Here is a 22,236-nt window from a genome sequence, read left to right as displayed (position 1 = left end):
GTAGGTCTTTCAGAACCTGTGTTATATGGTCTTGGCAGCCGCTCCCAGTCACCAGTCTAGCTGCAGCATTCTGGATTAGTTGTAGTTTCTGTGTCACCTTCAAAGGTAGCTCCACTTAGAGCGCATTGCAGTAGTCCAAGCGGGAGATAACTAGAGCATGCACCACTCTGGCGAGACAGTACGCGGGCAGGTAGGGTCTCAGCCTGCGTACCAGATGGAGCTGGTAGACACCTGCCCTGGACACAGAATTGACCTGTGCCTCCATGGACAGCTGTGTGTCCAGAATGACTCCCAGGCTGCGCACCTGGTCCTTCAGGGGCACAGTTACCCCATTCAAGACCAGGGAGTCCCCCACACCAGCCCGCCCCCTGTCCCCCACGAACAGTACTTCTGTCTTGTCAGTATCCAACCTCAATCCATTAGCCGCCATTCATCCTCCAACCACCTCCAGGCACTTCACCACCTTCACTGGTTCCGATTTAAAGGAGAGGTAGAGCTGGGTTGAGAATCTTCCGCCACTGCCACAGGAGACACAGGCGTTGTCAGTGGCGAAGAGTGCTTCCCCCCCCCCCGCTAGTCTGCCGCCTTCCTGGGCAGCAGTAGCTTTGCAGCAATGGTGCAGGCTTTGGTAACCTCTAGACTGAACTGCTGTGCTGCAAAGTGCTCTACATGGGACTACCCTTGAGGTTGCTTCTGAAATCGCATCTAGTGCAGAATGCTATGGCCTCACTTTTACCGGTAGCTGGGGCCAGGGGCGTAGCTAGCAGTTCCGGCACCCGGAGTTGTGGGGTGGGACAATCCACCAGGAGGAGGGACACCACAGTGAGCTGCCCACGGAGTCGCAAGCCCCATGCTGCTGTTTTGGGCAACGTGGGGCCCAAGCCACCGCATCACTCCCAGGAGAGACGCGTGGCTCGGGCGTGCTTGGACCAGGCCCCGTGGTAATGCTGCCCCCCCCGGGGTGTGCCATTTTGTCACCCCCTCAGGGGTGACACCCAGGATGGGCCACAGCCCTCCCTCCACATCCCTTCCTACACCCTTGGCTGGGGCAACTCTGCATCAGCATCCTACACTGGAGCTCGGAGATTAGCACAGGCCACCAGTACATTATTGAGATTATTACTGTTGGTGTATAAAGCACCGAAAAGCATAGGAGCAGGTTAACGGAAGGACAATCTTGTCCCTTGCTAGGGCTGCCATTATGTCCGGAATTTCCCGGACATAGCCAGAATACGGGAGTTGGAAACAGTGTCTGGGTGAAAATCGCTGAAATGTCTGGGGGAAATCTGGACATACCGCAGTGCATGTCAGAAGTCTATATTTTGGGTTATTCCCTTTAGAATACCTCAAAAAGCTGAACAACTTTGCCAAAAAACAAAACAAAACCCTCAACAACTTTCCCCCTTTAAAAATATGGCAACTCTATTATACACTGGCCAGATCACTGCAATCATATAGAGACGCCCTCCTGACTACACCTCACCCACCTCATCTTGTATTTTATGTTCAGTTCCTATGCAAACCAAGGCTTTTTAGCAGGGTGAAACGAATCATTCTTCCGGAGACAAATTACTAAAGGTAATATATAGTGTATGTGAGTTTGAGAGCCCTCTGGTGGACATAAAAAATATTAGGACTTCTGTGGGGGGGGGATAAAAAAATTCCTTCCAGTAGCACCTTAGAGACCAACTAAGTTTGTCATAGGTATGAGCTTTTGTGTGCATGCATGCTTCTTCAGATACACTGAAACAGAAGTCACCAGACCTTTATGTATAGTCAGAAGGTGGGGAGGGGTATTACTCAGAAGGGTGGTGGGAATGGGTGATTGGCTGATAGGAGTGGTAAACCTCCCAGGACATTCTATACAAGATCTCAAAGTAGCTGTCTTATTACAGAAAAATTTCAGAAACAGACTGGAAAGAGAAGTTGCTGAATTGCAACTCATTACCAAGCTTAAAACCATGGAGAGACCTGGTCTGAATAAGGACATTGGATTCTTATCTCATTATACATGATAAAGCTTTCTTATGCCATCTCACCCCTTGCTTTTTCCTGCAAGACCAATTGCAGTTGTTAACAGTCGTCAACAGGTTTACCATTCCTATCAGCCCATCACCCATTCCCACCAACCTTCTGAGTAATACCCCTCCCCACCTTCTGACTATACATAAGGGTCTGGTGACTTCTATTTCAGTGTATCTGAAGAAGTGTGCATGCATAGGAAAGCTCATACCAATGACAAACTTAGTTGGTCTCTAAGGTGCTACTGGAAGGAATTTTATTTTATTTTTTTGTTTTGACCACGTCAGACCAACATGGCTACCTACCTGTAACTAGTACTGTGGGGAAAAAGTAAACTTCACAGAAGGCTCCTTCAGGAGGTACAATCTTCTCCACCATCTCAGTCGCTTCTGTCTCTTTGGCACATTGGCACATGGTGCCTATAGTGTTTCAAAGCCATTTCTTTTCATGTGGATGAATCAAATCTTTGTATGGAGGGACTTGATGTGCTTGTGCTGAGATCTGCACAGGGTCCCTTCTCAAGCCTGCCAAATGTGCAGCCGGCAGAGATATGAGTGGCAGGTCCTGCCTGAGTTGCCCATGTTGTCTCATGCATCCTTTAGATGTGGGAGGAGGTTTACCTGACCCCCCCCCCCAACTAAGATCACTGAGAAAGAAGCAAACCATATACTGTATGGGGGGTGGGGGGTGGGAAACCTCGTTGGTCCAGTAGGCCAGATCTTTTACCTGCAATATCAAATGGTAAAAAATGTTTGAAATGAACAGCAATTAGGCTTTAAAAACAACAGACAAATTATCAAAATATAGATAAAATCGACCAATCTTAAAAGCAAATATATGTAATAAAACTACATGTCTGGATAGGCCTGCCTAAAACAAAATAAACGAAAAATGAAAAAGTTTTCTAGCAGGTGTCAAAAATACTAAGGTGCCTTCCTCATATCAATAGGTAGGAAGTTCCAGAGTTTAGAGCCTTCCACAATAAAAGATCAATCTCTCACAAATGTGGTCTACTCATTTATCACAGTAATATTACATGTTATAAGCTCCTTTCCATGGAAAGGTCTGTGGAAGTCCGTTATCTCTCAAGCCTTCTTTTGACTCAGCAGGAAGCAATTGCCTACCCAAAACATGCCACTAGGTTCAATATTTGTCACCCAGTTTTACGAAGCAACCTCAGGTATGATAGGAAATATCAGTAAAGCACTCCTGAGAACACAGGGTGAGCCTGTCTTTCATTCCCTCCCCAATTCATTGGTTATGTTGGTTCATTAAATGACACAAATGTTTCGTGGCTAGAAATGTCCGACAAGTTTCTGAGGTCACATTGTGGGTGTTTCAGTTTCTAAATGAACACCCATAAAGAGAAAGAAGAAGAAAACCTCACTGTGTATATATACCAGGTACTTTGATGTGGGGGAACACAAAGCAGCAACAATGGGTGTTTTCTTTGGCTTGTGGTTCTCCAGTGCCATTTTTCTCTTCGGGATTCCCAGAGGTAAGTGTCCCATTATATATATATATATATATATATATATATATATATATATATATATATATATATATATGAGAGAGAGAGAGAGAGAGAGAGAGAGAGAGAGAGAGAGAGAGATTGCAGTGTAATGCAACCAAGTGGTTAAGCAAAGCAATCTTGTTTTTGTCCAATCATTTATTCAATAGCTTAAAATATATTAGTTGTAGTAGTATTAATTGGATTTCTTACACACCCTTCATCATCAGGGTGTGTTGCAACAATTTTAAAATGCAATATTAAAACCATTTAAAGCAACTGGCAATTGATTTACAACATGTGTGCTCCTTTCAGTATTTACAAAGTAAGGGAACCTGCACACCAGTTTGGTCCAGTTGAAGTTGAGAGATGAGCCTGAAACCTTTTTGGCTGAGCTATATCATGGATCTCATTTGGCAGCATTTACTGCTGGGAAAATGCTATCCTTCCTTCTGAGAGCAATGCTACCCTGTCAAATGCCTCATGCGTGATGGCTATGTAAATGGCTCCAGCTCCCCCACTGCACTGTGTCTCTGATCAGAGTGCAGCACTTTCTTTCCCCATCCCCAGCAGCTAATATTTAGAATAATAGAACTGTAGAATTGTAGAGTTAGAAGGGACCACAGGGGTCATCTAGTCCAACCCCCTTCAATGCAGGAATCTTTCCCTGCAAGATGGGGCTTGAACCCACAACCCTGAGATTAAGAGCCTCATACTCTACTACCGGTAACTGATCACTATCCTGGACAGCTCGTATTACTGCCTCTGGTCACACACTGGTCATAAAGGCACAGTATAGTGAGTAGAGGGTGCGGCTTGGGGAGAGTCTGGAGGGCCAGATTTGGAGGGCTGCATTTGGCCCCCTGGGCCTGAGACTCGTCACCTCTGATCTAACGATTGGCACCATCCTGAGCTTCTGCTGAGCACAAAGCAAGCAATCTCTGCCTCTCTGTTTGCACCTGTCTTCACCCTTTGCAGGAGGTCAGCACAAGGAGGGATCCATCCAGCCCCCCAGCCACTTATGGCAGCTCACCAAAGGCATACTAAGCCTGTTTTAATACTTCCTGGAATTGCAGAAACAGGAGGCAGGTTGCCAAGCACCTGGTTGAGCCACCAGAATAACATGGCCAGGGAACACTTTTCATTTTGATGGGCCATGAGTTATGCAGGCTACCTGGAGTGAATTGCATTCTTTTCCTTTGTTACTCATTTTCCTCTATTATTTTTTCTTCTATTATTACTACGGCACAGTATATGTCACCCATTGTGATTATTAGCATGACTAACACCACCACCCCTTTCTTAGATCGATGTGCAGATATAATTGGAGGGAAAGAATCGAAACCACACTCAAGACCTTATATGGCCTTAATCAAAGGAGGACAGATCTGTGGAGGAACGTTGATCAAACCCAACTGGGTGTTAACAGCAGCCCATTGTCTGTAAGTTTCAAGAAATGTTTCTGTTTCTGTTTTTGGTGGTGGTGGTTCACAAACTTAATACCGGTACTGCCCATGTAGGGATGCTATCAGATTTGCAATGACCAGCTTAATATCAGAGCACAGCTATCCTTTGGGTGTTGCACGAATCTCTAAATTTTGCAATACAGTTCTTGGCTCAGAAAACCTAGGAAAAGACATATAAAAATGAATATTGAAGGTTAAAATGTGTATAAAAATGCATATTCCATAATAAAATACATTGGGGAGCAGATTGGGGTAGAGTGCATTAAAATGTTTATTTTGTGCAAAGTAAGTTCAAAAAGGTAAAAATTTGTGTGTTTTTTAATAAAAATGAAGATTGATGCAGAAAGGGAATGGATTTGTAAATGAACATATGTGAAACTGACATATGCTAGTGAACTTTGGACATCCTTTAACTTATCCATATTCTTTATCTTCGCAGGCAGAAACCTTCCACAGTTTTTCTTGGAGCGCATTCATTTTCTAAACGTGAGGATACCCAGCAGATATTTAGGGTTGCTAGACAAATTGCTCACCCATGCTATGATGAGACGACAAAAGAACATGACCTTATGCTTCTGCAGGTATATCTCCAAATGGCACAAATATCTAATATAGGTGCTAAGGGAAGCAACCATGTTGTGTCTTTTCCCTGAGGAGTGATGGGAGTTTGCTGAAAGTGACCCCCACTGAGAACATCATGATAGGTGGACTCCTCACAGCTGTTGCAAGAGGCACACACTTGGCCAAGCATGATCTCTGAACTGAGCAGGGCTTAGACTAGACGTCCTTCCAGTTCTATGAAATTCTGTGATAGTGATATGCCGATTGCCTTGGCAATGGGATAAACACTGGCAGAGTAAAGTTACTGACGTAAGGTAGAGAAAAGGAGTCATAAAGACTGGGCATGACAGCGTCATTGTCTGAGTGATAGGAAATGCTCCCCCTCCCAACCATAAGCCTGAATGTTCAGAGAGATGGGGAGAGGTTTGGGTAAGCTGTTAAGCCTGCTGAGATCTATTTACATGCCCAGGAAGCAGAATCTAGGGAGGTTTTCTGGCTAACCTGCCACACTGATTTTAATGGGAGTAAAAGGTAAAGGGACCCCTGACCATTAGGTCCAGTCGTGACCGACTCTGGGGTTGCGGTGCTCATCTCGCATTATTGGCCGAGGGAGCCGTCGTACAGCTTCCAGGTCATGTGGCCAGCATGACAAAGCCACTTCTGGTAAACCAGAGCAGCACATGGAAATGCCATTTACCTTCTCGCTGTAGTGGTACCTATTTATCTACTTGCACTTTGATGTACTTTCGAACTGCTAGGTGGGCTGGAGCTGGGACCGAGCAACAGGAGCTCACCCCGTCGCGGGGATTCAAACCACCAACCTTCTGATCGGCAGGCCCTAGGCTCAGTGGTTTAACCCAGGGTTTCCCAACCTTGGGTCTCCAGCTGTTTTCAGACTACAGTTCCCATCATCACTGACCCCTGGTCTTGCTAGCTACAGATGATGCGAGTTGTAGTCGAAAAATAGCTGAAGATCCGAGGTTGGGAAACACTGGTTTAACCCATAGTGCCACCCTTAATGGGAGTAGAGCATGACTAATTTCCTCTGATCCAATTAGCAGGGGGTGGCTGTAAGGGAAGATCGGGCCGCATCCAGAGGGGGTTATGGTAGGATTCAGTAACAGGAGGCCAGGAGGAGCCATATCACCCCTCAGCGAAGAACACTAGTCCATTCTCCAATTGCACAAGACAGCGTTGGTGTTGGTGGCATCTGTCTGTCTCAAGAGACCATGGAGTGCACCAGTGAATTATTTATCACTATGTGACTAACAAAAGGGTGGTAAACCTCTGATCCTCCAGATACTGTATTGCTGAACTATAACTCCCATCAGCCCTAGAAAGCCTGGCCAATGGCAAGGAATGGTGGAAGTTGTAGTTCAACAACACCTGGAGGGTCAAGTTGTCCATGCCCAGATTAGAGAGCAGTTCATTGGATTTGGGGTTGGTCTATCATCGCCACCGCTTTCCATTTACTTCCTCAAAGTGGTTTTTTGAGGAGGCCCCCATAAAATTAACTGCTGACTAGAGTTACCGTGTTTCTCATATTATAAGACATGTCTTATATTTATTTTTTCCTCAAAAAAACACACTATGGCTTATTTTCAGGGGATGTCTTATATTTTTCCTCCTCCTCCTGCCATGGCCGGTATTGCTGCTGTGCCTATCGCTATGTCTTATTTTCGGGGTATGGCTTATATTCCTTGAATGCTTAAAAATCCTGCTATGGCTTATTTTATGGGTATGTCTTAAAATATGAGAAACAGGGTAGTGGAATCAGTATTTTTAGGAGGACCCTGAAGACTCCCCCCCGCCCCGGGTAACTTTCATTACCTGATCAAAGCTGAGCTACCGATATGATCTTCTAAATTGCTGGTAGCATCCTGAGTTTATAATAGGCTACTTGGGTATTTCAAAAGTGAAGTCTGGTTGGTGTTTTTGGTTACTGCACAGCACATTGTGAAAAACTTTTTTTTTTAAGTGTATTTATAAATTCATTAAACTTTACTGATTTAACCCACTGTTGCTCACAAAATACAGTGGTGTGGAATGTTTCAAATTGAAGATCAGCACATTTTTAGCAGTTTTGTTAGTGAGGTAGGTTAGGCTGAGTAACAGTGACTGACCCAGCAAAGAGTTTCATGGCCGAATGGAGCTACAAACTTGACTCTCCCTTGTCTTAATCTGATACTAACCACTAAACCACACTGCCTGCTAATAATAAGTGTTGGTTTTCCCTATACACACATACACTGCTCTCTCTTCCATCTCTTTTAAGCTTAATGGAACAGCAAAGATTAACAAAGATGTGAAAACCATTAAGCTTACCAAAAAGGGCGATGATCTCAAGGCAGGAACCAAGTGTCAAGTAGCTGGATGGGGAATGACTCAAAACAGACAGAAGAAGCCATCTGATACACTGCGTGAAGTTGACGTCACCGTCATTGACAGAAAAATATGCAATGATGGCTATAATTATCGCCCTTTTGTGACAATGAATATGGTGTGCGCTGGAAACAAGAATGGAGGAAAGGATTCGTGTTCGGTAAGCTTGTTTATTTACCATTTCTGTCCTCAAACACCAAATATTTTGTAGTGCCATTCCTGCCCTTAAAAACAACAGGCCTGCGCAAGGTCTGAGAAAAATGTTTCTGCAGAGTTTCAGCATAAACCAAATAAAAGCCAATACCTAATCAGACCTTGATTTTGTTACGGCTATGATGGGCACTTCCTGATTAGCTACCATCACACACAAATAAAAACACAAGTCTGCTTAGTTATTGGTAAGGTGTGGGAGGAGGAAGATGCAGGATCTTACCAGGGTTAGGGAATGATTTATGTGCAGGAGGGTTGCAGAAAAAGAGCAGCGAGGAAGTGTGGACTTGGGGCAAAGGTGAAAATAGGGTTGCAAAGTCGGACTGTGGAATAAAAGAAAGAGGTGGTTTCAGAAATGGGGTTGAGGAGGTGAAAAGGAAGCTGGGGTGGAAAGGGGGTTAATATGGGGGGGGAGGTAGGGGACTTGGTGAGCGGAGCTAGCAGGTGCACACACACAGTGGGGTGTGTATGTATGTGTGTGTGTGTGTGTGTGTGTGTTGTACATTATCGTACTGATTTAATACTATGTCATTTTTAAACTTATTGAAAAATATTTCAACATATGGACTCACATTGAACTGGTAAACAGGTAGCTATGTTCAGAAATTACATAGTTAACCATATTTTTAATTATATTTAAAGAAATCTTTTCTGACATTCATCATGGTAGCATGTGGAAGAATCTTCTGGCTTCTTTTTAGGCTACAGATTTGTGTTTACTGCACATATTTGAGATCTTTTTCATACATTTATAATTATTTATAATAATGATACTAATTATTAGTATCGTGTGTGTGTGTGCGTGTGTGTGTGGTGTTTTTTCATTGCTTTTCACAACAAGTCTCAAAGCAACTTGCAAAATATTTAAAGTCTGTGCATGTTTTCTCAGAAGTCCCAGTAAGTTAGGGTTGCCATTTGTCTGGAATTTCCCAGACATAGCCGGGATCCGGCTGTCAGAAACAATGTTCGGGCGGAAAAATCACTGAAATGTCCAGGAAGATCCATACATACAGAAGTGTAGAGATTTTGGTGAATTTCCTTTAAAATAGCTCAAAAACTTCTTTTTTGAGATTTTGCAAAATAAAGCTCAACTTTGGCCAAAAAATAAATAAATCTCTATTTGAAATATGGCAACCCGACGCTAAGTTCCATGGAGTTTACTCCAAAGTAGGTAGGTATAGAATTGCTGAAACCCTACACACACCTCATAGGTACCAACTCTCTGGGGCCCTGGGTGCCTGAGCACCCACAAAATTCCCCATGAAGGGGCTGGGCACCCGCAAATTTCAGTGCTAGGGCCATGCACGTTGCATGATGGCACCCATGGCCCTGGGCACCCACAGTCACGGGGCCAAGCTGGCACTCTTCCCACACAGAGAATATAGTGGGATTTACTTCTGAGAGAACAGTTGAAGGACTGTCCTGTAGGGAAATCATGAAGTGCAGGTGTTTAATTTTTCAAAACTCCTTTTATTATCATTTTGAGAGTGTGAGCAAAGAAAGATATGAATCAGCAACAGGGAATAGTCTTGACAAGGCTCTCTCTTCTTTTTCCCACCAGGGTGACTCAGGTGGTCCTTTGATGTGTAATGGGAAACAAAAAGCCGTTGTATCCTTTGGTGGAAAATCAGGATGTGGTGATAAACGTCACCCTGGTGTCTATACTCTTCTCACAAAGAAGCATATCTCCTGGATACAAAAGACAATTGGAGGCAACCTATAATTGGTTGGTTTGATTTTGTGATTCTCTCTCCAAATACTCGCTTTAATAAAATGGCTTTAATAAAATTATATGTAAACAACAGCAACAAAACCTTGCTAGCTGCTTTACTTCAAACATGGGCATGTCGTTCATGTCATTCATACACCCACGGAGTGTATGGGATGTTATGGGAGGGGTAGTATCTCTGGTGGAGGACATGCTGTGCTGCTTTTGGATAGTTTGTCCACCTTTGGTTCCCCCCCACCCTGCACTCACAGCACTCACCTGCACCTCCTAGAAGCTCTCAGCATGCGACAGTGGCCAGGCCCCAGGAATGGCTTCAACTGGCTGGCTAAACCAGGTGAGGGTAGCCAATGGGTCTCAAACTCTCATTGAGCTAGTGACTTTCCCTGCATGCAAACACAGGCTCTGGCAGATTGAACGGACAAGTGGGTCCGGCGGTCAAGAAAGTGGTTTCTGCAAGCAGAGAAGCAGCACGAGGGAGCAGATTTGACTAGAATGTTTCATAATGTGCTTGTGGGTTTACTTGCAGAGGGAAAGCATTCAGGAACAGCATTTTGAAATGACACAGCCCACTTTGCCTACCACCTCAGGGTGCACCCTTGTAGATCTGCATGTGTGAACCAGGCCAGAGAGACCTAGCAGGGTTGTGGGCCAGGTGTCATACTTCACAGAGGGTCATCCTCCATTTGGAGGACTGTCGTCTCCATGTCTGGTTGAAAGTGCCATAAGACTGAAGAGCGGGTGAGGCCTGGAAATTGCATGCCCACAGTGCATGCCCACTTAAATTGTAGTAATAATTTCTAAAGTTTCATCTATTCTATACATAAAAATCAGCATGTGGGCAAACTGTTGTCATGTGTTGTTGTCTTTGGGGGGGGGGGTGATACTTTTTTTTTTGGCAAGGCATAGCTTGTCACCCTAGAGTTCTAGTGGAGGTCTAATTGTCTCACTAAGAGAGCAGAAGCTACACTCTCAGTTCATTGCTCCATCCAAGCTGCCAACTGATGTTTGGCCTTATGTTCTGGGCGATCCTGCCACATATGAGACACAATCTGTATAATGATCTCTGGCAGGGGAGCAGCCTGATAAGCAACGAAGACTCTCCGTCAGTTTTATACAAGTTTATTTTAAAAAAAAACACATTCAGAGCATGGCATTCTGCCTGCTCTCATTAATCTCAGTTGCTCAGTCTGACTCATCGTTCCTCCCCCAACAGGAAGAACGCCAAAATCCCACCTTTCGTCTCCTTCTCTTCCGTTGCTCTCGGAGCTTCTCTAATCTCCTCATTTTAGGACTGCAGGGCTGAGCTACCTCAGAAGACCCAGCCTCCGACACCATCTTATCTGCTGGTCGCCTGGCAATGCCTTGGCCGACTTCCAGCTCTTCCTCCCCTTGGGAGCTAACCGCTTCTTCCCTGGAGAGGTGGGGCCCTGGGCTGTTCTCTCTAAAATCAAACAGACAGCTCTCATCGACAGAGTCAGCCTCTTCCTCACTCAGCTCAATTTCCGAGGCTGACTCTCCCGGTGTGCTATGGGGGGCCACATTCCTGACAATCTACATTTTTATGACCATTTTTATATAGCAGTGACAGCAACTTTCATGCACATAACAGAAACTGAATCCGGAACTTCTTGTTTCTTTGTAATTTGTGAATTCAACATTGAAGGGTGGTTGTTTTTTTACACCTGCTTTAAATTAAAACCACAAGGGAATCTGAGGAGAACCAACTTCGCTATGCTATGCTATGCTATGCTATGCTATGCTATGCTATGCTGTGCTGTGCTGTGCTGTGCTGTGCTGTGCTGTGCTGTGCTGTGCTGTGCTGTGCTGTGCTGTGCTGTGCTATGCTATGCTATGCTCTGGCCATAGCTGGGACCACATCACAGAGCTTTAAAAATGCCCTATAACATGGAACAAAAGCAGGTTATCTCTGAACTGTGGGAAGAGGTGGTAGGCTGGTAGCAAGTCCATTCAGGGGCATATAGTTGGGGTGCTCCTCTCCTGGTGTCGGGAAGCAATGCTCGCAGAGAGTGCACCGGCCCATGCTACTCTAGAGTCACCAGTGTGGAGGCACCTCGTTTGCACCTACCAAGTGTTGCTTCAGCTGGCTGGGCTCCCCTCTGCACAGGTGGGCAGGGAAAGGGTTTGGCAGTGCTCCCCAGTCTTTCTTGCATAACTATTCATTCTTGATACCCAGCTAAGGCTATCCACAGACACACAATTTATTATCCCAAAACTGTTTCAGACCACCTCACAAGGAGGTGTAAGCATTTATACTCTTTCCTACAATATTCTGGAATACACCTGTCCCATTTTACAGCTGGAGGTCGCTGAGGCAGATTGATCTTGGCTAGTTATCTGTCAGAGCACATTTGTCAGAGAATGATGCGCTATTATATCATCACACACTGGAGGAACAGAATGGTGATGTCATAATCATGCCAGCTAATGGTAGGTGTTTTCTTCAGTCTGGCCAGAATTGTAGTTTTCAGTCAACTTTAAAGTACATTTTCCTGAAAACTGCAACAGCTATAGCAATGATTCTTTTTTTTTCTCTCTCTCTCTTTGTACCTCTTAGCTGAATAACTGTTGATATACATACTGAAATCCCCAGACTCTCTCCGATGCCTATAAACAACAACACCTCTCTAGAAAGCCCAGAGGCTTCATTGTGGGTGTTTCAAATTTCTGAGCTTATAAAAAAGGATGCCCTTGAGACAACGAAATGAATTCTTTCTTCCTATACTCGATATATATTAGACATCTCATTGTGGGGGGCCACAAACAATGGGGCACGTCATTGTTTTGTGTTTTTCCATTACCGTTTTCCTCCTCAAAATTCAGAGAGGTAAGTCAGTGTTGCTATATCTGTATATGTCTCCTGCACAACCCCACTTCTTCCCCTGCTATATGTGTAGAGCATGGTGTATATAGAATGACCACTTGGCCAAAAAGTAATTTGGTGCAAGTTTTTCCCTGCTAGCCTAATTGCCTTGGTGCTCGCCAGGACAGAGGAGAGATGCTGTGGGCCGGGCCGGGTGTATTAAAACATTCTTAGAGCTATGTGGAATTCTGAACTAAACTAGCCACCGTGCCAAAGAAACAGAACATGTTAAGTACGTCTAAAGATGGACCCATCTGTCAATTTCAGTTTCACTCAGGCTGCAGGAACACCATACAAATTTAAAGCACATTCCCCTCCTCACAGACTCCCGGGAACTGGAGGGTGGAGAGAACTGTTGTTCTGTGAGGGATAAACTACAGCTCCATTGGTTATTTTGGGGTGGGGAATGCGTTTTTATTTTATTGATATAAATATGTATATGCTGCTCTTCATAAATAATATCAGAGCAGTTTGTATGACAAAAAAAAAAACCAGGACCATCCCCAATTTCACATCTGAGGCAGACCAGAAAATGGCACCCCCTCCTGGCCAGGGAAGAAGAGGTAAGTGAAGATCTACATTGAGAACAAGGCAAGGAATCAAATCAACTTTATCTAATGGTTGAAGGGGGTATCAAAGGGCATCGAAGGGTGGAAAGGGCCTGCTTTGAAATCATACCAGGTGGGTGCAGAGTCTAGGAGACCCCAGAGGACAGTCCCCACCATTTCCTCCCTAGGGGTAGGATGAGACCAGCAGCACCACCTATTTGCCAAGAGGTGGAATGGGGGGATTTAAAAATATGAAATATTTACAGAATTTCTCTATTCCTGCCCACACACCCATAACTCATGAACTGGCCTGCAACACACTGCATTTACTTACTTACTTACTTACTTACTTACTTACTTACTTATTTCATAAAACATATATATACCACTTGATTGTAAGAGGAAAAACCTCAAAGCAGTTTACTAATCCAACCTGATTAAATGACTTATGTTCTACAGGTCAACCTCAAGATATAGTTGAATGGATAGAAGAAGGTCACCCGTTAGGATCGTATATGGTTGCACTCATCAAAGGAAATCGCGTGTCATGTGGAGGAACTTTGATCAAAAAGAACTGGGTGTTAACAGCAGCCCACTGTTTTCCGTAAGTTTGGAGAAATACTGATGCCTTGTAGAAACCTCTTCCTGGCAACTTCCTATTCAAGTCAGGTAGCAATATTTGCTTCATAACATCCATTGCTGACAGCAGCTGCTTGTCACTGAATTCAAGAAGGGTAAGAGAACAAGGATATACAACTGTGGGCTTGAAATGTGGATAACAGCCAGATACTAGCTGCTTAGAACATGGGTAGGCAATCTAAGGCCCAGGGGCCGGATCCGGCCCAATCGCCTTCTAAATCCGGCCTGCGGACGGTCCAGGAATCAGCATGTTTTTACATGAGTAGAATGTGTCCTTTTATTTAAAATGCATCTCTGGGATATTTGTGGAGCATATGAATTCATTCATTATTATTTTTCAAAATATAGTCCGGCTCCCCACAAGGTCTGAGGGACAGTGGACTGGCCCCCTGCTGCAAAATTTTGCTGACCCCGGGCTTAGAACATATCTTTGCAATATTAAAAAGATCTTCTCTAGCATCCAGTTGGCTTCAGAGTACAATTTAGGTGTTGACCGTCACCTACAAAATTCTACTTGGGTTGGGATCAGAATCTCTGAAAGCGCCTACCATCATATGAACCTCCTCACACACTGGGTATTAAAAATGTATGCAGAAATTAACTGGGTGGTGACAACCGACAGGGCGAAGGTCATTAGTTAAATTGGCTGGCGCATGTTGTGGCTGCTCATTTCCAATGTCCAATGAGGAGAGAAGATCAGTTCCATTCTGGCTCCATTCTCTCCAGTGATGCTTGGCTGGCACACTCTGGACAGTTGGAAGACTCCCCAGAGCAGTGTGAGTTGGTGGGGAGAAGAGAGATAATTCCATTGGGCAAGCAGAAATGGAACCATTTCCTTAGTGCTACGTTGGTTTCCACCTTTAGTATGGAATTTCCATCTTTTCCCACTCATTTTTCACGGGAAGCCAGACAACGCTCTTCTCCAGTCACTGTCAACATGTCTGTATCTGTATTGGAATTGTTTTAAAGATGTCTTCATTGTTTTCTCGCTTCTTGTTTTCTGCCCTGGGCTCCTTTGGGAAGAAGGACAAGATACAAATTAAGCAAATAAATGTATTTCCCACAAATCCAACTTTTTCCAGAAGAATGGAAGAGTAGCATAGTCTCCACTGGTGTAGAAGTCCTTCATGACACTCTTCTGTCTTTTTAAAACAGTGGGATTCTGACATGGGCAGTGACCTGTCAAACAAGTCAACCGTTCGCAGCTCAGCACACGCTTGCCAGAAGCTTTCTGCCAGCCGCCATCAACCTTTTAATTAGCGCTGAAAACCCTTTCTGACTATAAAAGAGTAGCCACAAATTAGAACGAGCAAGGTGATAAAACGGCAGCTTCAAATGACTGCTCACCTGCAGTCAGAGCTCGCCCAAAACATTTTGCTGCCTGAGGCAGCAAAATATATAAATACAGTATATGGATAAGGAAGAGTGTGCAAATGCAAACAATCAGAATGGTGGAAATCAAATATCAGTGTGGTGAATTTATCAGTGGCTCGTCTTTTCAGGGATGAAGAAACATACCTGACTTTTGGAGGTTATTCACGAACTAAAGTGGAGCACGGAAAACACAAGGCTAACATTACCAAAACATTTTCTTACCCAGGATATAATCCGAAGACATTTGAAAATGACATTATGCTTTTGCAGGTAAGTCAATTTTATGTAAGTGCTATTGTCGTTTTCCTGCCAACCTAGCAGTTCGAAAGCACGTCAGAGTGCAAGTAGATAAATAGGTGCCGCTACAGCGGGAAGGTAAACTGCGTTTCTGCGCGCTGCTCTGGTTTGCCAGAAGCGGCTTTGTCATGTTGGCCACATGACCTGGAAGCTGTACGCCGGCTCCCTCGGCCAAAAACGCGAGATGAGCGCCCCAACCCCAGAGTCGGTCATGACTGGACCTAATGGTCAGGGGTCCCTTTACCTTTACCTATTGTCGTTTTAAACGCTCTGTGTGTGTGTGTGTGTGTTTATATATGCAATTATTTTATGTGTTCTTTTAATGAAATTTACAAGCAACTTGCTTGTAATAAAACCTCAAAAGCATTTTACAGTTATTTTAACGTCTTTATTTGTAGCAGAGAGTGTGTGTGTGTGTGAATTGTTTCAGGATGCCTCATGGAGAGCGATTCATAAAGGAAATATTATTATAATTATTTAATATTATGCTAGAAGGAAGCCTAAGGTAGATTGCATGAAAATCTGTGACCGCTTCTTGTCTATAGATCCCAACTATAGATCCTTTTTATGATTCCTTCAGCTTCAGTCAGAAAAAGGCCACCCTCCACCTGTAAAAACCATTCCACTTTCCCACGCATCTGAGGACATCAAGGGTGGAACCCAGTGTGTCGTAATTGGGTGGGGAACAATTAATAGAAGAAGCGGATTTGATGGACTGCATGGAGCCAATGTCACCATCATTAGCAGAAAGGTCTGCAATGACAAGCACCACTATAATTCTAACCCTCCTGTGACAATGAATATGCTGTGTGCTGGTGAAAAGAAAGGCGGTGCAGACAGGTGTATGGTAAGAGAGTCTTCGTTTCTTTCAACTAATTATGCATTCATGCAAACGCAAAATTACAGCCGCTTGCCCCGCCCCAAAAAACAAAGAAATTTTCGCCTTTCCACTATCGACTGAGGAATCAGTTATATATATATTTTTACCAAATATTATATAAGAAACAATAAGAAACCTGAGACATTGAATGAAGTACAGCCACTTGATTCGTTTTTAGAAGGAATGTTCACCTTTAACATTTCTTTTAAAAAATAAATAAATAAGTACAGTACTCTACTATAGTAAGATATACCAGATACCAGAAGTTGCTTAAGACGAAATGAAACGGCCTCAATGTGCAATTAAAACCTATTAATCACCACTTAGAAACTTCTGTAATCAATCAGTCTGTAAATCAGTTTAAGTAAAATGAAATGAAATGGCCCTCACATATCAAGAATTGAGCCTCTGCCGGTTTATGAAGTAAACCTTTTAGCTGCTTAAAGTTTTGATTACATTGAAGAAGGAACGCAGCTTTTAGTGAAGATTTGAGTTCATAATCTTAACTATGCTTAGTATTTTATCCAGTATGACTGGAGAATCAAGCTATAGCTGTGTAGTTTTATTTATTTTATCCTGATTTGCTAGGCAAAATCCTTCCTCGGCTGAAGTCGTTACTAAAGTGTAGGGTGTTAACTTAGGGACTGAGGACCAATCTGGATTAATGCTGCTTGATGTTGTTATTATTGTATTGGCATCATCATCAACAACAACAAGTGCCACAGTCTGGTGTCAGTAGCAGATGCCAGCTGCCTCTTGCCTGCCATAGACCATAGCTGCCAAGTTATCCCTTTTTTTAAGGGATTTTCCCTTATGCTGAATAGGCTTCCTCGCGAGAAAAGGGAAAACTTGGCAGCTATGGCATAGACTGTATTGTGCTGTAATGCAGTCACTGTTTTAATTAAAATGTTTTGTTAAAATGAATAATTGCAGAACTGAATTTGTTGTTGGTATATTATGACCATAAGGAGGTACAGTATATAGATCAGCTTCTGCTTAATGGTAACATCTAATCTCTTCTTTCCTTTTTTTTCCCCTCAGGGTGACTCTGGTAGTCCTTTAATATGCCACGGGGAACAAACTGGAATCCTCTCATTTGTTAGAAAATGTGAAAATCACCGATACCCTGGCATCTATGCTCGACTCACACGCAGCCACCTCTCCTGGATAGAATCAATCATGAACAATGGCACTATCTGATCACATGATTTTATGATACTCATTTTTGATACTCATTTATGAAGCTTTTCTTTGTTTGCTTGTGATTCAGTATAGGCTCATCTTATTCATCTCTATAGATGAATCTGTTAAGTGATACCCGCTTAACAGATGCGAAGCAGATACCTCAGCACCCAAGGCCAACTGTGGGATCTAAATGCTGATCTAAAATCTAATTCCGATATTCTAAAATCTAGTTCCGATATTCAGTCTACTGTCGGTATAATTAGGGGTTTTTCTTGCCTCTGACGCAGAGAATTTCACCATCCACATACAACCTATTACCTTGAACTTGGGGTCAAATTAGCAGCCTAAATCATAAGCCTGATTGTAGCAACAACAACAACAACAAGCATTCAGCCACAGTCATAGGAAGCAAACTTGCTGCCTGATTTGAATGAATGGGAGTTGTGCCTTTGATGTCATCCACATGTTCAAGCTCATAGTTTGCAGAATCAAAAGGAGGGTTTGCTATTCCTCCTTCACCCACTGCACTCCTAACCTGACTACCTAAACGTATGAAATTCATAAGGGGCTAATCAGAGAAGCGAACATTGGTATTTATTGTGGTAAGTTTCTTCTCTGTAAGGAAGAAGGGGGTCCTGGGTGGGTTTTCACTGCCCTAGCACTTCAGAGGGTCACAGATCAAGTGACTTCTTATATTAGAACTAGCTGGCCTTGCCACGCGTTGCTGTGGCTCAAACGTGTGATTTCCCCCACCCTGTTCCAACCCATGACGTATCACGCCCCCTCTTCCCCCCACCCCCAGATTATCCCTGTGACTGGTCCCACCATGTCCTGACCTATCCCGTTCCCTCCCCCTCAACCCCCACCCAGGCGAGTCAGCACCTCCATTTGGCCTAGTCTGTAAAGGCTTCGGCCTAGTATGTAACCGGGAGCCAAGGTGCTGTTGAGAGGTAAGGTTTTATAGGTGCAGTACCAGTGTAGCCGCCAATAGAGGGCGCTGGTTTGCAACCTGGTTCTTTTCCTAGAATGTATTTTTGTCTGAGTGGTGTGTTTTGAAACACGGGATTTTTGGGGTTTTACCTGGCAGAAGTTTGACATCTGTCTTACCAAACTTTCCTATAGCCTTCGGACATTCACATGTGATGTTGTGTCAAAATTTGACCTCAATCGGTCAGGCGGTTTTGGTGAAAAGTGGAAATATACCCACATGCCCAGTTTACATTTATAAATATATATAGATGGCATGCCTCTAGGTGGTCCATATTTATATCCCTAGTAACTCTGGAAAGGAGCTTGTCAAAATGTTTTAGACTATTGTTATTTTCCAAAACTGAGCTCTGCTTTGACCTTCAGTGAGTGTCAACTAAAGGACTGGCTCTTCAGAACTTATTTGCTGTTGTGTCAACATGCAATGGGATGGGAGAACAGGGACGAGACACAAACACTGCCTCCCATTGCCATCATCTTTGGCCTCCATGAGTTGGAGGGCAAACATCTGAAGTGGGGAGCCACTGTACTCATGAAGTGCCCCACATGTTTTAGAACCCTGGAAAATCCTTTATGGCAAACATTTAACAGAAGATAAATATGTGAAATATTACGGGATGCCATGTTGGATGGAGATAAAAGACTGACATTTTCTAATCCACCATGAGTAACATGGTCTAATTTGCCAAAAGTACAACACATCTATTGACCATCATATATTGATATGAGATTGCTATAATGATTTGTGACAGAAACATCCACTATGGTTTAGCCCTAAGGCAGAGGGAGGGACTTGTGGCTAGATATGGTGGACTCCAACTCTCATCAGACTCAGCCAGCTTGGCCAATGGCCAGGGATTATGGGAGTTGTAGTACAGCAACATCTGGAAAGTTGCAGGTTCCTCACCCTTGCTGCAAGTCCATTTCTAGCCAGAGTGTTGGGCTTGACAAAAGAAGTGAATAGTTCAGGTGCTGCCATTTCCTCAATAGGAGCTAATAGGCAGGAGATACAGAGGTCTCCTTGGACTAGGCAAGAAATTAGAGCTTGGGGGTAGATAGGATACCTCTCTGCCACATTTACACACAAAGAGAGCTAAAGATCATGTAAGAAGGGCACCGCAATTATGACGTAGTGCAGCGTTTCTCAACCGCTGTTCCGCGGCACACTAGTGTGCCGCGAGACACTGGCTGGTGTGCCGCGACGTGCGGCGACGAGAAGGGCGATTTGCATTGTCACGGAAAGGAACCCGGCTGGGTCACGATGCGGGGCAAGCGCAGCTCTCAACAGCCACCACCACGGCCTCGGACGTGAGAGGCGGCCAGCGGGTGCTGCTGCTGCTGTTTGTCTCGCTCTCGCTGCTCTTGCTGGCGGCGCCCGGGGCTTGGTCGGCGCAAGGCCGCGGGCCGACAAGCAGAACAGCCTCCGGAGGGCAGCCAGCAGCGTCTACGAGGGAGTGAGCGGCCTCTTCGGCGAGGAGCACGTGCGCGCCCTGCAGAAGGTGAGGCGCCTGGCCTGGACTGAGGAGGGGCAGGCCCGTTGGGTCGCGCGGGTTCCAATGGATATTTTTACAGGACACATCTTCATAGCTGCCAAGTTATCCCTTTTTTAAAGGGATTTTCCCGTATGCTTAATAGGCTTCCTCGCGAGAAAAGGGAAAACTTGGCAGCTATGCACATCTTTATGGCAATATTTCGCCTCCTCTTTCCCAAAGCTCAGTGCAAACGACTGGAGGGTGGTTTCAGAGTCTAGGGTTTTAGACAAACTTAAAGAAGCTGGCTGGATGAGCTCAACCTGAAACTTGCTGAGCAAAGGATTGTGCTGGCAGAGAAATCAGCGGCTTGTGAAGCCTTATTACAGGAGATTGCAACCAACACAGCAATTGGCAAGTGTTTCTTACAGTCATAATTATATAGTCAATATAGGGCGGCACAGAGTTAAATTTTTTAACTTTTTTAATGGTGGTGTGCCTCGTGATTTTTTTCATGGAACAAGTGTGCCTTGGCCCAAAAAAGGTTGAGAAACACTGACGTAGTGAATTGAGCAGGATGGAAGGTGAGATGCGGGGGGGGGGGGCGGGATTTGGCCTCGCACAGGGCACTGCTGAAATTTGAAAAACCAGACCGAAATCTGCCTCTGATTTTGGTGTTCACCTATACCGAGCAAGGTTAGTGCTTTTTGCTTCAAGGGGCGTTGTGATGTCCTCATGCAGCCAAAGCTGATTGGTTATGTAGCACCATCATAAAGCCAATTCAGAGCAAGGACATTGCCCTCGCTCTGAAGTAGCCCCATGATGTCAGTTGTGCGGCCAAATCTGGTTTCCTGCATGGCATATTTATATCCAGTAGCAGATGGTGTGGTGGGACTGTGCCACTTATCTAACATCCTTCTGGCCTAGTTGCTGCTGCATAGTGAGACTGAGAGGGGAAGAGGCAAGATGGTGTAGTGAAAACACACCTGCAGGAAACAACAGGTTTACTTCACTGTCATGTTTGCACCACATTGACTTTGCCACTGCCTCACCCCTCCATGCATGGCGCATGAAGAAACTCAACCAAATTGGGGAAATATAACAGATCACCCTTTTCATTTCACATAGATCTGTAGATAACAAGTTTCCACCGCATTTGAGCTCACCAGAGAAACCAAACTAGAAAAGGAAATTAACATTGAGAGTCACTGTATGAGTTAACAGTATGTGGACTCAAATAAACACAAATGGAAAAATTAAAGTCTTTATTAGCAGCAAATACCATGATTAAGGCCGCACTTTCCCCGGCACCCTAATATTGGAAATTGCCACTGCCCTGTAAATGCCCAGTTCACATGATACACTTCTTGGGGCTAATGTGAAACTCATGTAGTGGCAAGAAGAGAATTTTCATACGAGAACCTAACTTTCAACTTAAACACATATTCCTCACTGGTATGCTTTTTCAAGAATCGCTCTGCCACAGCCCTGCTCTGTCTTGAAACGCAGGCTCACCAGAAGCCATTTGATTCTCCCTTGGATGCAGCCCTCCTGAAACCCTTAAAACAGGCAGCAGGAAGAGACTTCTGGCTTCCTGTCTGCTCCCAGGTCCAGCAAAAGCTCCTTGGTAGCTAAATTGATAGAGCATGAGATGCTTAATCTCAGAGTTGTGGGTTCGAGCCCCATGTTGTAATGGAGTCTCCAGGATGAGGTATGGCAGGCTGACTAGAATCCTGAACAGGAGCACTCCACACTGCAACATTTTGTTGCAGATGCCATATTCCCTTGAGAAAAACAGTACAGATTTGCTCAATGCCTGTAAATTCTGTATTATAATCTGAGAAGAAGGTGGAGAACAGGACAGCCCTTGGTTTTTAAATCCCATTTGATTTCTGTTGAAGTTACTTTTGAACTGCAGCCCAACAGTCCTCCTCTAGATGCAAGCACCATAATCCTGAACTATTGCAAGCATAGCTCAGGGCTACCAAAAGCTTTTCATCCATGGATTCTAGTCTTTTAACCAGCACCATAACTTGTAACACAGGACAAACTTTGCTGATTCATTTTTTAAAAACTGATTGGGTATATTGGTCGGG

General features: G+C 44.3%; 1 protein-coding gene across 1 annotated transcript; it reads left to right on the top strand.

Moving 5' to 3' along the window:
* The first annotated feature begins 3,409 nt into the window (after positions 1 to 3,409).
* On the top strand, positions 3,410 to 17,892 carry GZMA (granzyme A). Its single transcript, XM_060280254.1, has 11 exons — positions 3,410 to 3,520; positions 4,839 to 4,974; positions 5,438 to 5,579; positions 7,835 to 8,101; positions 9,713 to 9,870; positions 11,170 to 11,299; positions 12,722 to 12,725; positions 13,769 to 13,913; positions 15,451 to 15,592; positions 16,200 to 16,466; positions 17,541 to 17,892. Exons 1-11 carry the CDS (start codon positions 3,460 to 3,462, stop codon positions 17,697 to 17,699), a joined length of 1,611 nt encoding a protein of 536 aa, XP_060136237.1. The 5' UTR covers positions 3,410 to 3,459; the 3' UTR covers positions 17,700 to 17,892.
* Positions 17,893 to 22,236: the final 4,344 nt, after the last annotated feature.

The sequence above is a fragment of the Zootoca vivipara genome, chromosome 11 (assembly GCF_963506605.1).
Source record: "Zootoca vivipara chromosome 11, rZooViv1.1, whole genome shotgun sequence".
Classification (NCBI taxonomy): domain Eukaryota; kingdom Metazoa; phylum Chordata; class Lepidosauria; order Squamata; family Lacertidae; genus Zootoca; species Zootoca vivipara.
The sequence above is the reverse complement of the archived record's forward strand: the minus strand, read 5'-3'. Positions and strand labels throughout refer to the sequence as shown.